Source organism: Myxocyprinus asiaticus, chromosome 27 (assembly GCF_019703515.2).
Source record: "Myxocyprinus asiaticus isolate MX2 ecotype Aquarium Trade chromosome 27, UBuf_Myxa_2, whole genome shotgun sequence".
Taxonomy (NCBI): Eukaryota; Metazoa; Chordata; class Actinopteri; order Cypriniformes; family Catostomidae; genus Myxocyprinus; species Myxocyprinus asiaticus.
This window is the reverse complement of record NC_059370.1, coordinates 41,081,597-41,099,957: the sequence shown is the minus strand read 5'-3', so window position 1 is coordinate 41,099,957 and position 18,361 is coordinate 41,081,597. Positions and strand designations below refer to the sequence as shown.

Sequence of the window (18,361 nt, the reverse complement as noted above, 5' to 3'; positions counted from 1 at the left end):
ACCAGAGGTGTTTCGGGCTCCCAAGAGTGACCCCTAGTGTCACTACATCGACACAACGTCGAGTGAGTGACAGATGGGGAACTAATTTCAGAACGAAGGCTGCTTAAAAAATATACAGTCACTGTTGACCGTTGAGTGCTCTGTTGTTTGTAGCGCCCATTTTTGTCCTTTAAAAAATTGAAGTACTGACAACATCTTTTGTGCTATTTGATTCAGAATTTCCAGTAAAGAAAATTGAATTATGTTGGCCACAGCAAATTAAGACTAAATATATTCTGAATTAAATTTACTCTCAGAAAAGATTCATAAAAGCACACAAAACAAAACATTCGATGAAGAGCTATTGTGGTACTGGAGTTAATACATTTAAATTAGCACTAACAAGGACATTTCAATTTAATTCACAAAGGGCCATACTGACCTATTAGAGACCAGAGAGAAGTGGATAGTTGTGGTGAAAGATCTGCTCACACATTACAGTAATTTTAATTGTACGCTCTGTGAACCCATCCACTGTTCTGTGAAGTCATCCGTGTGGAAAAGACACAGTTAAAGTGATGGACTTTAGAAATATTAAAAATCAGCAATTAAGAATCTTGCTGAATGAATGAATCTGCGCACATCCAATGGTTTAAGGGATTTATAAGTATGGAAGAGAAGTCTAACCGTGTTAACACCAGTAGCGATGTGTCAAAACTAAATTACACCCATTATAAGCACTCAATGTGTTGTCACGAAATAGCAACAAAAAGCATCTTCTTTACATCAAGTGTAAAAAGTGTTAGATGATATTTGCACCTGGGTATATACATATATATGAATAATGTGTAATTAAAATTCATAATTTAATTTAAACATTTAGTAATTAGCTTTTGATTAAATATTTCGTTTTATTATTCCTACTATTAGTATTAGCATTTTTTCTTAATGTTAACTTCTGCTAGATAAATTCAGGCTTTATGATACTTTATTAATTTTCTCAATTATTGTATAATTCTAGTGATGACATCTCCAAGCACTTTCTTAGTTGTTTTTTTTTTTTTTGACCACATAACATTTTCTAGTTAATTTATTTTTGTTTTTAATAAACATAAACTTACTTTATACATTTATACTTTCAGATACATTTACTTTAGAAGCATAATTTGCCAATAGGGCAAGGAAAATAAACTTGTTTTCCCTTTGAATTAGGCTTATTTTTCTTACCCCAGATATTTTTTTTCTTGCTTTAGGCATAAGCCTCATAAAACTATGTTAGAAAACAAGACTCAATATCGCATGTCATTTTGTTTCTAAAGTAAATTTATCTTGATTCAATATACAGCACACCGTATATTGCAGCACGTTTTGGATTTTTTTGGCAGTTTAACATTTTCTGGTAATTATTTTAATTAAATTTTTAATAAACATTCTTTTTTTTATTTAATTTAATTTTTTATTTTATCCCCTTTTCTCCCCAATTTGGCATGCCCAATTAACACTACTTAGTAGTTCCCCGTGATGGCGCGGTTACTCACCTCAATCCAAGACAGTCAATCCGCGCATCTTATCACGTGGCACGCTGTGCATGACACCGCGGAGACTCACAGCATGTGGAGAATCATGCTATTCTCCACGATCTATGCACAACTTACTAAGTGCCCCACTGAGAGTGAGAACCGCTAATCGCGACACGAGGATTTTATCCAATGTGACTCTACCCTCCCTAGCAACTGGGCCAATTTGGTGTCTTAGGAGACCTGGCTGGAGTCACTCAGTATGCCCTGGATGCAAACTTGCGACTCCTGTGGTGGTAGTCAGCCCCCTTTAATAAACGTTCTTAAAAGAAGTTACTGGACTTGTGTTGCTCAGGTTCAACGTATGCTTGCAAAATAATGTGGTACACAATTAGTTAGAAGAAGTGGACGGAGTGCTACCACAATATACTACAGTATATAAAAACCCACAATATATTTTAAATAACTTCTTATATCAAAGTCAGTTTGTGACATTTCTGGTTTCTATTTTACTAATTTAAATCATCTTTTGTTTCTAACCACATGTATACGCGGTTGTAACTTATATAAACAGGGTCCAAATGTAAAGTTTGTCACCCCTATCAATTGCAGGTGAATAATCTCCATCTCTTGGTGAAACTGCACCTGTCACAAAAATGTAATGACATCCTCATTTTGTTCCTAATATTTTCATTTTGGTGAAAGGAATAGTCCACCTAAATATTGCAACATGAAGTTTGAAGAAAAACTAAACTTTAAACATCCTGGTAGCACTTTATAATAAGGTTCCATTTGTTAACATTAGTAAATGCATTAGGTATCATGAACTAACAATGACCAATTGTTATTTTTTCCCCAACATATGTTCATCTTTGTTAATGTTAGTTAATAAAAATACAATTGTTCATTGTCATTCCTAGTGCCCTAACTAATGTTAACATATATAACTTTTAATTTAAAAAATGTGCTAGTATATGTTGAAATTAATATTATAATAATTAATAAATATTAATAAATACTGTAAAATTATTGTTCATTGTTAGTTCATGTAAACTGATGTTGTCAACTAATGTTAACAAATAGAACCTTATTGTAAAGTATTTCCAACATCCTAGATTAACTTCAGACTGTAAATTTGAAGGTAAAAGTCATTAGAAGTATTGCTCCACAACAGACACCTGAATCAACTCTTTTAAAATGCTAAACATGTGCTTGACTACACCATGTCTGTATATATGGCCGGTAATAACACTCTTCTCCATTATTTGATGAATTACTGCATGCTGCCATAATCAATAGGAAATGTACACAAACTTTTCTTTCTATTGAAATGTGCTGTTTTCGCACTGAAGTACAGTGCATCCGGTAAGTATTCACAGCGCTTCACTTTTTCCACATTTTGTTATGTTACAGCCTTATTCCAAAATGGATTAAATTCATTATTTTCCTCAAAATTCTACAAACAATACCCCATAATGACAACGTGAAAGAAGTTTGTTTGAAATCTTTGCAAATTTATTAAAAATAAAAAAACGAAAAAAATCACATGTACATAAGTATTCACAGCCTTTGCCATGACACTCAAAATTGAGCTCAGGTGCATCCTGTTTCCACTGATCATCCTTGAGATGATTCTACAACTTGATTGGAGTCCACCTGTGGTAAATTCAGTTGATTGGACATGATTTGGAATGGCACACACCTGTCTATATAAGGTCTCACAGTTAACAGTGCATGTCAGAGCACAAACCAAGCCATGAAGTCCAAGGAATTGTCTGTAGACACAGATCTGGGGAAGGGTACAGAAAAATTTCTGCAGCATTGAAGGTCCCAATGAGCACAGTGGCCTCCATCATCCGTAAATGGAAGAAGTTTGGAACCACCAGGACTCTTCCTAGTGCTGGCCGCCTGGCCAAACTGAGCGATCGGGGGAGAAGGGCCTTAGTCAGGGAGGTGACCAAGAACCTGATGGTCACTCTGACAGAGCTCCAGCGTTTCTCTGTGGAGAGAGGAGAACCTTCCAGAAGAACAACCATCTATGCAGCACTCCACCAATCAGGCCTGTATGGTAGAGTGGCCAGACGGAAGCCACTCCTCAGTAAAAGGCACATGACAGCCCGCCTGGAGTTTGCCAAAAGGCACCTGAAGGACTCTCAGACCATGAGAAACAAAGATTGAACTCTTTGGCCTGAATGGCAAGCGTCATGTCTGGAGGAAACCAGGCACCGCTCATCACCTGGCCAATACCATCCCTACAGTGAAGCATGGTGGTGGCAGCATCATGCTGTGGGGATGTTTTTCAGTGGCAGGAACTGGGAGACTAGTCAGGATCGAGGGAAAGATGAATGCAGCAATGTACAGAGACATCCTTGATGAAAACCTGCTCCAGAGCACTCTGGACCTCAGACTGGGGCGAAGGTTCATCTTCCAACAGGACAACGACCCTAAGCACACAGCCAAGATAACAAAGGAGTGGCTCCTGAACAACTCTGTGAATGTCCTTGAGTGGCCCAGCCAGAGCCCAGACTTGAACCCGATTGAACATCTCTGGAGAGATCTGAAAATGGCTGTGCACTGACGTTCCCCATCCAACCTGATGGAGCTTGAGAGGTCCTGCAAAGAAGAATGGGAGAAACTGCCCAAAAATAGGTGTGCCAAGCTTGTAGCATCATACTCAAAAAGACTTGAGGCTGTAATTGGTGACAAAGGTGCTTCAACAAAGTATTGAGCAAAGGCTGTGAATACTTATGTACATGTGATTTGTTTCGTTTTTTATTTTTAATAAATTTGCAGAGATTTCAAACAAACTTCTTTCATGTTGTCATTATGGGGTATTGTTTGTAGAATTGAGGAAAATAATGAATTGAATCTATTTTGGAATAAGGCTGTAACATAACAAAATGTGGAAAAAGTGAAGCGCTGTGAATACTTTCCGGATGCACTGTACCTCTCACAAAAGTGGCACAACAGTTTAGTGAATTCACCCATCAGTGTCAGACATTTAGAAAGAAAACAGTCAAGCAGGAAACCGGAAGGTGAAAGCACAGACTTTACCTGCTCTAAGATGACATTGATTCTGTCCACTTCACAGTCGATGAGGTACCGCTTCTCTTGTCTCCTGTCCATTTCCTCAATGATGCGGCGGAACTCTTGGGGGTCTGTTATGCTGCCTACCGACCGCGCCGTTACCTGCCAGTTGTTTGCCACTGCTGCCTCCATAATGGCTTGAAGAATAGAGAATCCTGGAGAAAAACAATAATTTTTGTGTTAGCTCACAGTCCACGGCTTTATAGGTGTTGACATGCTGTCATGTAAAAAATATTCAGCGTGCGTATTCAATTTCCCACAAATGAAAATATGTATGTACACAAAGAGAATTTATTTGACTTTGTAATTCTGGATGAGATCTCTGAGATTCACAGGGTTTTCCCACAAATGAAAATATGTATGTACATAAAGAGAATTTATTTGACTTTGTAATTCTGGATGAGATCTCTGAGATTCACAGGGTTCCACAAATCAGTAATCAAGTACATCTTAAGCATCATACTGTATCAGAAATACAGTACAGACATGGATGGATGGGTGGGTGGGTGGGTAGATAGATAGATAGTTGGGTGGGTTGGTGGGTAGATTGATAGATAGATAGATAGATAGATGGATGGATGGACGAATGGAATGGAATGGATGTCTAAAAAGTTCATTGACATGTTAAGCGTGCATTTCCCATAAACATGCATTTAAACAAATGCAATTTAATAAAGTGATATTACTGCATAGCCTGAGTAATTATGTGGATTATGCAGATACATCATTCAGGGGCAAGATCACGTGCCGCTGCCCTTCTAAAGCCTTGTTGCAGGCACTTAACGCAGGCACGGGTGCAACAAAGTCAACACTTTTTGGCAAATCCTTTATACTGCAGATTGCTTGAACTTCACTGTGCGATTCCTCTATTGAGGTTTTGCATGGCTCAGTTGCTCTGCCCGGCCCAGGTGGCGTGAAAAGCCTTGTGCCTGCTTTCCCAGCATGCAGCTGCCAGTGCACCGCTCCCCATCCCATTAAATGACTTTCAGAAAAACACCTATGCACCACACCACTCATTCACAAGAGCAAACCGCCCAAAGAGATGATGTGTCAGACATCACAGGACGGCTCTGAACACATCCATGTGATGCGCAGCAGGACTTACATCCCCATTTGCAGAAAGAGTCCAGTTCATAATTTAAAAGAGGCAGTGGTGAGAGCTAGACTTTCGAAATAAGGGGGCAACAGTCTGCTCTCTGGGTTTGGGTTGTTTTAGTACAATGTATAACAAAGTTTTAAATTTTTTTGACTTTTCTGCAAAGGGCCCTTAACTTTGGAACTCACCACCAACTTGAATAAAACAAATGCACAATTTTTATCGTCTTTTATAACAGTTGATATAAGCACTGGCTTAAATAAAATGCAATCTTTTTTAGTCTTCCAGCTAAGATTATGTTTTTGTACTGTCCATAAACAATAAACAAACAAACAAATAAATAAATAAATAAATAAATAAATGTCCAATGTTCCATTTGATGTTTACGCAGTTTTCAGGTTTAAGGCAAATTTAACACTAATCACCACATACTCTTATCACCAAGCAACAAATACTATTATATTTTAACATGTTTATACTCACATCCTACTTATTATAGTAGTAGTTCACCAAAAATAAAAACTCTGTCATAATTTACTTGACTTTCATTGCATCTTCTTTCCATGCAAGGAAAGTGAATGTCCTTTTTGTGTTCCACGGAAGAAAGAAAATCATTCAGGTTTGGAACAACATGAGAGCAAGTAAATGATGACAGAATTTTATTTTTCAGTGAACTATCCCTTTAATAGTTAAGATTTATGATTGAGCATGTAATGGTCTGCTTTTAAATGCACTCCCTAATGCACAGATTGGACTTGAAAATGGCCTTGCAGCATTTTTATTTTACACCTATATCGTACAGCAGGGATTACTAATTTTCGTTTAATTCATTTACATGTCAACATGATGTATGCATGTGGAAGGGGCTTTAATAGAAACTAAAAATGACTTTGTACTGCTTTGTATTGTTCTGATTTTCTTACACACTCTAAAAGCAAGGGATCATTCATTCACCATGAGAATGTTAATCTGTTTTTTATTGATTCTGCCTGATTTCAGTGTGAAGGAAGACAGCTAAGAACAGCTTTTATAACCTCAGGATTCACAGGGTGATGGCCGAATATGCATGCCTGGTTATTATACGCCATTTGAAATGTTTTTCAGTTGTAAGCATGAGATTTAGTAGAGAACATTTATAATATAAACAGGGTTGGGCGGGTTACTTTTGAAATGTATTCCACTACAGATTACAGAATACATTCTGTAAAATGTAATTTGTAATGTATTCCGTTAGATTATCCGTAATCTAAATACTTTGGATTACTTCTTCAGCACTGGTATATTTTTTCACTTGTTTTGACTATAAAAACTCTGCCAGTACAGTTAGACAAAATACACATGTTAAAAATACATTCTCTGAAACACCTAAATATCTTATGCAGTGTTGTTTCTAAAACAAGATAAATCTAATTTATCTTGTTTTAAGGATTTTTTGAAATTTATACAGGAAAACAACACAAAAATTATTATCAAGAATATGATTTTTGCCCTATTATCAAAGGTCTTACTAGAAAAAAAGAAATTATGATCCAACGTGAATTTTCTTGATAAAAAAATATGATCGTGCCTGATAAAGTGCATGTAAAATGGCTAGAAATAGCATTTTTTTGAACGCTGTTCAAATGCACTTTGGATCGCATCATTTATATGTATAAATGTTTTCCATCTGAAAGGACTAAATATTAAATGAAACAAATGACAATAAAATGCAAAGTAATCTCTCCAGTAATCAAAATACATTTTGAATGTAACTGTATTCTAATTACCAATGATTTAAATTGTAACTGTAGTGGAATACAGTTACTTATATTTTGTATTTTAAATACGTAATCCCGTTACATGTATTCCATTACTCCCCAACCCTGAGTATAAAAACCATCTCATCTGCCAACAATTTGAAATGCTATTTTACCATTCACAATTATTATGAGAAAAAAGTTATTAAATTATCTGAATTTCTATGATTGAAAATCATAATAAATATAGCAACGATAAATAATGCATCACCCTTGAAGCAACATCGGCCATTATATTTTGATTTCTTAATAAATAGTTCGTATTTGTTAAGCACACAAATTATTTACATTGCCTTATCATTACTGAACGAATAGCATAAACAATCATGACTTTATATTGAAGGAACATTTAAGTTTAAATACAAGTTAAGCTCAGTCAACAGCATTTGTGGCATAATGTTGATTACCACAATAAATAATTTAGACTCGTCCCTCCTTTTCTTTTAAAAAAGCAAAAATCTGGGTTACAGTGAGGAATTTACAATGGAAGTGAATGGGCCAATTTCTGGAGGGTTTAAAGGCAGAAATTTGGAGTTTATAATTTTATAAAAGCACATATTTATTCTTCTGTTAAAACCTGTGTAATATTTTAGCTGTAAAGTTTTTTAAATCATCACGTTTACAGTCATTTTAGGGTTTAATGGTTTACGCTGTTACGTCATCATGGCAACAAAGTTGTAAAATTGTATATAACTTTACACAGAAAAGGTTAGTAAATTATTTTATCACACTAAAATCATATTTTTAAACAGTGTGTATTTTAATGTTCATTGATTAACCCCATTTTCTTCCATTGTAAGAATTTTATAAACTTTATAAAAATAAAAAAAAGGCTTTTTTTTTTTTTTTTTTTTTTTTTTTTATAAAGAAAAGGAGAGACTTTTATTGAACCCTTAATATTCCTTCAAAGAAAGCAATCTCTAGAATGACAACATGAAAAGGGGGATCTGAAATCAATAATTAAATTCAGGAGCGAGTTTGACTCACCCTGCCGTACAAAATAAACACACTTTCGTTTACCTGCAATTTGTGACAGAATTCTGTTCAAGTGTAATGTAGCATGATCAAAAGAGATTTCAGAGAACTTCAGAAGAGTTTTTGAAAGGATTTCAAAAGACTTCCATCAGTCCACTCTCAGTTTACAAGTGGAAGACATTCTGATATTATTCCCTTGAGGAGATCCACAAATCTCAGTTCAAGAACACTGTAAAATCATCAAAGTAACGATAGAGAACCCTTAGGTGACTGCTGAAGATGTGCAGCATCTCTTGCTATTGATAATGGCTCAGTTCATGCATCGACGAGACTGGCATTCATGGGTTTTGACTACAAAAGAAAGTACCGCTCTCCAAAAAGAACTCCAGAAAAGTTGTTTACACGCTGAGCGAAATCGAGGTAATGGACATGCATCTGTGTGGGCCGCATCTTGAGCGTACATGGCTCAAATCATGCAAAACCTAACAGAACATTTCTAAACTGAAATAGACCTATTTATTTAGAGCAGTGGTTCCCAACCCTGTTCCTGGAGGCCCCCAACACTGCACATTTTGTATATCTCCTTATCTGACACACCCAACTCAGGTCGTAGAGTCTCTATTAATGAGCTAATGAGTTGAATCAGGTGTGTTTGATTAGGGAGATAACCAAATTGTGTAGTGTTGGGGGGCCTCCAGAAACAGGGTTGGGAACCACTGATTTAGAGGATTGGCTAAAAAAAACATAATAAACTAGGCGTTCTCATGCTGCGTTCCAGGCATTTGGTCTTCTCCCATCTTCTACTTGAAAATAACTGGAAGCGGTTCTTTTGGACAGTTACTTCAAATGAACCAGTTAAAATAAATGATTCCCAAATATTTAGCATTGGGAAATCCAACTCCAACTTTTTTCTTCTGCTGAAAACATTTTTTTTTTAGAAGAATATTTAAACTCTGTAGGTCCTCACAATGCAAGTGAATGGTTACTTTTGTAGCTCCATAAGTAGAAATAAAATAAAATCCATATGACGTCAGTGGTTAAATCCATGTCTTCAGAAATGATATGATAGGTGTGGGTGAGAAACAGATCAATATTTAAGTTTACCATAAATTCTCCTCCCTGCTGAGTAGATGGCGATATGCACGAATAATGTGAATCTCCAAAAACAAAAGAAGATTGTGAAAGTGAAAGTGGAGTTTGATAGTAAAAAAGGACCAAAATATTGATCTGTTTCTCTCCCACACCTATCATATCACTTCTGAAGACATGGATTTAAGCACTGAAGTCGTATAGATTACTTTTAGCTGCCTTTATTTGCTTTTTGAGCTTCAAAATGTTGGTATCTATTCACTTGCATTGTGAGAACCAACAGAGCTAAAATATTCTTATAAAAATCTTTGTTTGTATTCTGCATAAGAAAGAAAGTCATAAACATCTGGGATGGCATCGGGATGGGTAAATGATGACAGAATTTTCATTTTTGGTTGAACTATCCCTTTAAAGGGCCTTCTTTTTTCTGACTTGAAATATAATTATCATTACATTTTGATGCATATACTGTATATGAAATAGGTGTATACATGTAACATATTTTGGTGAGCCAGCCAGAAGTAGAGGTCAATGGCAAAAACTAGCTCTTCATCTGGAGATGAGCTTAGACATGGAGATCAGCCAGCACCTTCATGACCAAGTGAGCCCTGCACTGTGGCAGTTAGAGGAGGACAATCTGCAAGAGGTTTGCCGATATATAAAATGTGGCATATTAGTCCAGATGGTTGCTTATCAAGATAAAATAGAAGAGGATGAGGATGAAAGTGAGGTCAGGCAGTGCTTCAAAATTTGCTCTCATTTATGAGTGAGGTAAGACAAGGCATACATGAGTTCCACACAGAGCAATAGTCTGAGTACTCACATGCCCCAACTGCAAAGTGAGCAAAAGAACATGATAGAGCTGTGGCCATCGGAAATGTAAAAGGAAGGGAGGCTAAAGAATTCAATGTTGCAAACATTGACATTCCAAACACTCAAAAGATCATGGAGGAGCTCAGGGCTGAGATGAAACAGATGATCACAGCAGCAATGGAGGCAAGTAATAAGACAATACAATCTAGATATAGGGAAGACAGAGAGGCTGCAGGAAATGCAAATAGGTGAGAACTGTCAATACTGCTTTAAATGTGGACAAACAGGCCACTTCTCACATGGGTGCAGAGTACAGAGCCCACACTTGGGAAACGGACAAGGGCTGCTGAGATGGGGCCATCAGTAGTCCTCCCTGAAGTGTCCCATTCCTCATCACCTAGACTGTCTGGGGATGTCACCCTAGAAAATCAGTCATCTTAACTTGTCAACCCAAGTACCACTGCACTTAATCCTACCTCAGTACAAGCCACAACTAACCTTGTACAGTTAAGTACCTCCCACCTCAGCACGAACCACAGCTCATCAGTTTGATTGAAAACGATGCATAGTCAGCTGTACCCTGAATGATCAGCCAGTGGAGGCATTGTGGGACACTGGGGCTCAGACCAGCATTGTAACAGCCTCTTGAAGAATTACTAGGAGAGGCAACACTGACTGAACTGGCTGCATACAACACAGAAATCCCATTTATAGGCTGGGTGGAGATAAACTTTCAGTTGGATGGAGGACCTATCCCAACACCAATGTTGAAAGTGCCAATGTTGGTTTCCAGTGACCCAACAGTAGCTGAAGATCCATTAATTGGCTACAAAGTAATTGAAGAGGTGGTAAAAAGGACAGGAAACACACCAGGGCAAAAGAAAGAAAAATGCTTCGCACCATGAGTTCTGCATTCTCTATCACACAAACAGAGGCACATACAATGATGAAACTCATAAAAACTCAGAACAAGATGTGAATGTTGGTGTATTAAAAACAGGAAGAAAGCTTTTGTAAATCAGATCACAACTGTAATGGTCCGAGCTCACGCTCACCCCCCACCATTTTTTTTTTTTTACTGTAATTTAACTACTTTAAGCTACTGTGTAGCTTGTAGCTTGGGAAGCTTTCGTTTCAAAGTAGTGTGGCACTAGAAAAAAGATAGTCATGTAAACAGAAGACACCCCCCACCCATTTATTTTTTTGAATGGGATATATTTTCATTCACGAGTATTCATTTATTCAGACTGGAAAATGGGGAAAAAAATTTATTTGTTCCAATAGTTTATTCTGGTTGAAAATTGAATGAATGGTATCATTTATTAAAGCACTTAATAAGTGACATGACACCTCCAACAGTTAGGGGGAGCTCTCACAGCAACCTGCTAAAAGCAGTCCTCATTACTGCAGGAGATGTAGTTATGACAGTGAATGCCAGAGAATCAAGACGCTCCACTAACAATTCTTTTCCATGTTGTAATCTTTCCTAACAGAAATCCAAAACAATATATGTGCTACATTGGAAAATGCATCTGTTCTTTCCTATACATGTAACAGTAGCTTGCCCAACACTGCTAGCATAATAGTATAGCTAGAGAGCTGATAGTCAGCTAGCTAACAACAACAAATGATCACAACTGGAATACTGTGCAACCATGATGTATCAAACACACCTGAGCACAGTAATCGAGGTCTTGAGGATCACTTGAAAATGACAGGCAGGTGTGTCAGAGCAAGTTTAAAACTCATCTCTGCACAAAAGTGAAAGTGACTAATGCTAACATTCTGCCTAACATCTTCTTTTGTATTCTCCCCAATTTGGAATGCCCAATTCCCAATGTGCTCTAAGTCCTTGTGGTGGTGTAGTGACTCACCTCAATCCAGGTGGCAGAGGACAAATCTCAGTTGCCTCCATGTCTGAGACTGTCAATCCATGCATCTTATCACATGGCTTGTTGAATGTATTACCATGGAAACATAGCACACGTGGAGGCTTCACGCTAATCTCCGCAGCATCCACGCACAACTCACCACATGCCCCACCGAGAGCAAGAACCACAAGGAGGTTACCCCATGTAACTTTACCCTCCCTAGCAAACGGGCCAATTTGGTTGCTTAGGAGACCTGGCTGGAGTCACTCAGCACGTCCTGGATTCGAACTCACAACTCCACAGGTGGTAGTCAGCGTCTTTACTCGCTGAGCTACCCAGGCCCTCATGCATGTTATTTGTTAAATAGGACTGTATTTAATTTTTCAAATTCTTAGAAGAGGGTCAGATCATATTTTAAAAGCCCTTCATACAGCAAACCAAATAATACTCACCACACTGTACATTTATTGTGAAAAACCTGATTAATACCAGCACAATCTCTCCCATTGGCAGCAAGACAGAATCTGAATGAGTACAATGGAGCTCATTTAAGATTCTACAAAAAGATTCCATCTTTTCTCTGAATCCACATTTTTATAGAAATTAAGATATGAAAAATCAGACTGAACATTCTCCAAAGTTTTTACTTCTTTAAAGTCAGCACAAAAGTTTTGCACAGACATCAAACCCCAAGACGGAGCGTTTGTGAAGGAGGCGCAGAACTTTGACAGCCCTGACAAAGCTGTCTGCACCTACAAACAAAGACCCAGCTGAGCGGCCGTGCGAGTTATCAATAAATATAATGGTATCTCCCTCGCTTAGCTGTTTTTTTGACAGTTAATTAGAGAGCTGAAGTTAATTGACTTTGAGACTCAATTGGAATGATTCTGTGACTTGCCTCTGCCTGCATTTGCATCCTGCACAAAATCATTGCCAAAAAAACAAGGGCCCTGTCTGTGCCAATGTTAAATTACAGCAGACGGGCACTGTTCCCTTGCCAGATGCCATGTAGGGCATTAGCAGACCAGAAATACTATGCATCTAGTTCAGTTTAAACCGGCAGCAGTGATATCTTTGGCACGGCTGTTGTTTTATTGATATCGCAGTGACCCCTCTCGGGACCCCCATAAATTGCACTTATTATTTAGGTAAATAAGCTTCAGCTGTAATACAGTAATACAGGCTGTAAGATAAATTCTTACAACAAGATTTCGTGATTATTCATTTCTGACCGGTGAAATGTGGGTAGTGTGGACTGTGTCTGATTAAAGATCACAAGCATTGCACAACTGGTGATTGAACGGTCGCACAGTTGCCTGTTGGGTGATTTGCAGGGTGTGAAGTCTGATATCTCTTTGTTTTAAACTTTCTGAAATTGGGAACCAAAAGTCAGAGACCATATGAAATGTATTATATCCCCCCCCCCCCACCATTTTAACCTGAAATTAAGAATCAGGATTTTGAAAACCAAAGGAAAGTTAAAGTTATGACATAAACTAAAGACATATTTAAGATTCTGCACTTTTTCTAGGTGAATTTATAAGATTTTTTTTTAACATGGACCATTTTAATCTCAACTATTTAACTCCTTTGTAGAAGTGGACAGGTTTCTTTGTTTCCATTTAAGCTCACAAGATCCTTTTTGGACCATTCTCAAGTCATACTGGTTAACATGATCATCAGGTTCATACCAGTCCAAGTCCATGCTGTAATTAAAGCAAAAGGGGTACATACTGAATACTAAAAAAAAAATTAAATTAAGCTTTTTACTGAAATTATGCTAATAATTTGTTATGAAAAGGTTTGTATTAAAAGCGGTAAATTATGTAAAATGGTAGCATTTTCACTCCTGCTTTCAGGCTTTGGTGGTATGCTTTCCACATCAGTTTTATAGCTCTATTCTTACTTTTTCATTTGTGTTTATTTGTATTTCTCTAGTTGTTATTTTAATGAAACACAACTAAGAAATCTTAACTTCTGAGCGACTGAAAAGCAACCTTTGAGCAATAACACTTTCCTCTGGGGGAGAATGTTCAAACAGAGATCACTGGATCTGTATTCATGTGTTTATTTGCTGTTTAGACTCTCTGTTTATCCACTAAGCTCTCTGTAAATGCAAGGCATTCCCAGGCACACTGCTTGTCATGAGACTATCTGTACATTGCAAAAAATTATGCCTTAACCTCTATGGAACTGCCAGCGGGTCCACAGGGATTATTTACTGTACACTGTCGTTAATATTAGCTTTCCAATGACACCTAGAATGAGCTTCTAGTCCACTCAGAGGCCGAGATATTCAATGAAACAATGAGGATGGTGCATGAACTGAAAATTAGACTGAAAGTCTATGGACGAGCACATCTGCTGAGGACCAAAGTTGGGTAAGTTACTCTAAAAAAAGGAATTAATTACTAACTACTAATTACCACTTCTACAGTGTAACTGGATTACTGTACTAATTACTCTGTCTGAAAAGTATTTGCATTACTTATTACTAATTACTTTTCTAAAACCCTGATCAACCTCGACCAGATGAAAAATACAAGGATAGACATGAAACTTTTCAAATAAATAATGTAAAATCAAATAAATTATTAATGAACTGGCCAAAGAATTTAAGGGGGCTGCATTAAATTAGAAAACATACATTTTAACATTATACTTTAAATTTCTATTTTAAATTCACTATTGTTTTATATAGAATTGTTCTAGAGTCCATACAGTATTTAGAAGTAACTGTAATTAAATTACTGAAAAAGTAAGAATAATCCCTTATTTTTTCAATGAATAAGTAATTTACAGTAATTAATTACTTCGTAATGCATTACACCCAACAATGGTGACATTTGAGATCTGTATATTGTGATGGAATGTAACAGAGAAAAAAATGATTATTTCTAATGCTTGCTGCTATCTAGTGGAATGAAATAAAAAAAGATAAAAAAACTTTTATCATAACATTTTAAATGCATCCAATATTATTTATAAATAATTGGAGTCTTTTTTTATTTAGGGGTTTTCTGAAAAAATTAGACCAATTTTTTGCAATTAGTGCACTGTGTGTGTGAATGGTGTACTTTTAAATTTAAGTGTGAAAAATTGCAGGTGGCAGCGCAAATGTTTTCAGGTTTTAATCAGCACTGTTTAACCATCATAAAAACAAGATAAATTTACTTGTGAAGCAAAACTGAGTGAGATGATAGGACTTGTTTTCATAAAAAATATTTTGAATTAAGTTGATTTTTCATGCCCCATATTTGTTTGTTTGTTTTAAGCATAAAGCTCACGAAATTTGGTTCGATTTATGCTTAAAACGAGTAAAAAACAAACAAACAAAAAATAAAATCGAGGTAAGAAAAACATATTTCAAGTTTTATGCTCTGAAAAAAAGCCTTTACAGAGCACAATAGTGTCCGCCCACTTTATCATCTGTCTTGGTTCTGGAAGTATTTTTTCCCATTCATTTTTTACAAAGAGATTTCATAAAGCATTTCATAAAAGAGTTCTAAGCCATGAACAAAACCAACCAGCTCCGATGTGAATCACAGTATTACAAAACTTTGATTTGAAGCAAAAAGTATTTGAAAAAGACTGTGTACTTAACGTCTTCAGTGAGGGAATTACAATCCCTAGAAGCATTACGAATGACAGTCAAATTAAAAATGATGGAAAAACTATTGATGAAGTTGTTCATTATAAGTATAGAAACATGTATTTTAAGGTAGTGTAGTTATTCACCAGGAATTCTGCTATTACAAACTATAAAATAATAATAACACAAATAGCAACAACAACAATAATAATAATAAATAACACTGATGGCTTCAACATCAATAGCACAGAGGCTACCATCGATTAACAACCTCGGAACTCACAGTCTGTCTTTAAAGGTTTTGAAGTTATCGTTATTAATCAGTTCCCCCATGGAAAAAAATAATGGGATAGTTACTTTCAGAACCAGTCTGTTCTTAAGTACATTTCATCAAAGTCTTTCTAGCAAGTCGGTCCACTGTCGGCCATCTTTGGAATGCTCTCGGGAGGCTATTCCCAGTCATGTCAGTACAACTACTATCTACTTGATTGGAGAAAGACCAAAATCTCAAAAACGGTTGGTTAAAATTATGATCAAAGAACATATGAAATCGGCAATAAAATCTGACAATACTGGAATCATAAATTGTGATTCTTTACCTCATATTAAGCTAAAAAACACAATTTTCCCGGCTTGTATAGCTAATGAGCATGCACATTCTAGAGTTGATTGACAGGTGATGTCTGTATCTAAAAGGTGATTGGCTTTTTTAACTGTGAGGCGGGACTTCCTTTCTACATCTGTTGACCATTGGGCGCTCAGGGCTCCTTGGATGAGCGTTCCAATTTCTCCCATTCATTTTAATAGAAGTGACCCATCTCTTCTAAATCTCTGATTTCATTTATTTATTTTATTTAGTTGTCAAGGACAATACACATTAATTAAACATCTCACTTATGTAAATGTGTCAGATTTAGCCAATGGCTAATTTTCATCTGCTGTCCCGAACTTATTTTAAGAATGTTTAGATAATTTGACTGGAAAACAAAACTAAGAAAGCGATTTGTAATGTTTTGTTGTCTCAATATAGGATGAATGTTGTTGACACTGAGCACAGACACATTAGCCTGAGCTCTGGGGTTAAGGAAGCAGGCAGAAAGTAAGCGCTCTATCCGTTGTGCTCTTAACCAGATCTTAACGAGATGAAGTTTGAAGCATTACCCATGGAGGCTTCGCTGTAATTGAATAGAGTTGTTTCTAATCTCCTCTCTGTTTCTGCTCTCCTCGCAGTGGCTAATTGAAACGCCACGGCCAGCGCGGGCCGCATTTGTGATGTAAGCCGTGACTGTTGTGCCACCTCCAGAGCGCTGTTTGAGTGGTGTTGCTTAGCATCCGTTCTGTGGAGTTAGAGCTCAGAGACCACTGAAAACTCTGGCTGCTGGCTCTGAATTATTAAAAATGAAAAAATTCACAGCTGGTATGGCGCTGATGAATGCTGAGCGTATTAGTGCTAGTTTTAGTGATGCACATTTTTGTTTATCCAACATGATCACGCAGGAAATCAACATTTTGCTTTAGAAAGTTCATGTACCCTGAAATCAACCACATTAAGTTGAATTAATGGCAAGCGACATCCCACATCAGACATTTTTGCATCAATTCAAGCTTGAATTCATTTTCCTCTAGCGCTACTGGTTGCGTGAGCAGGAAGTAATTCAGAGGTTGCATTTTTGCTCATTCCTGTCGACTGTATCACATCACTTACAACTTTAAATACAACTCTCTTTTGGCGCCCCTCTGTGGATTTAGCTGAAATTACACACAGCACCTTTAAAAGGAAAAAAATTAATTGAATTCCACCATTATTAACTACCTTATCAATAATCTCATGCACATTCTAATATAGTTTGTCAAGACGTCTTGCAGGGAGGTTTGACATCAATAACTTTTGTCATTGTTTTTCGTATGTCTCATGATCAGACATGATTGATGTCAAATTTGGTGTGACACATCTTTCCTGCAAGTATGTAAACATCAATAAGATCCGAGAGAAATGGCAAAGGGGAAAATTTTCAGCAAGTAATGTTTTAAATTTCAGTCTGTTCATTATACAAAGCAATCGTATATCTTCAGAAGATTTGTAATATAGCACATAAGTCATGTGGACTACTTTTTGGTGCTCAATGCATCTGTCCTTATTAACAGTATGGAAAAGAGCATCTTGAAAATTCATTTAACAGAAGAAAGTCCTATGGGTTTGGAACGGCATGAGAGTAAGAAAATTATGACAGACTTTTTTTTATTTTTTTGGGTGAACTGTCCCTTTAAGGATGTGAGCTATGGAATGCATCCAAATTCTGTCTATCGCTCTCCATGGTGCTGAATCACCACTGAAAATGAACAAAATGAAATCCGTTGCTATAAGAGCACTGCAGATTATAGAGCTGGACTTTATGTTGCCAGAAAATGGAAAATTCCTGCACACATCAGAAATCCCATTTTGAGTAAGTTTTGAACACATGAAACAGTGTTTCATTGCAGCACAATTGCAGCACACAACACAAGGCAAACACTGCAGGAACACAAGGAATAGAGAATGTCATTGA

At 36.8% G+C, this 18,361-nt stretch overlaps 1 protein-coding gene across 4 annotated transcripts in view; it reads right to left on the bottom strand.

The window, feature by feature from the left end:
* The window catches only part of LOC127417555 (glutamate receptor 3-like), a 165,788-nt gene that overhangs the window by 77,593 nt on the left and 69,834 nt on the right, over nucleotides 1-18,361 (bottom strand). For all 4 annotated transcript variants that reach the window (XR_007893296.1, XM_051657551.1, XM_051657552.1 and 1 more), the window contains exon 4: nucleotides 4,551-4,738. Coding sequence is in view for 3 of the 4 variants with exons in the window: in XM_051657551.1 (XP_051513511.1) it covers nucleotides 4,551-4,738 (188 nt within the window). In the remaining variant the exon portion in view is untranslated. The remainder of the gene's footprint in view (nucleotides 1-4,550; nucleotides 4,739-18,361) is intronic.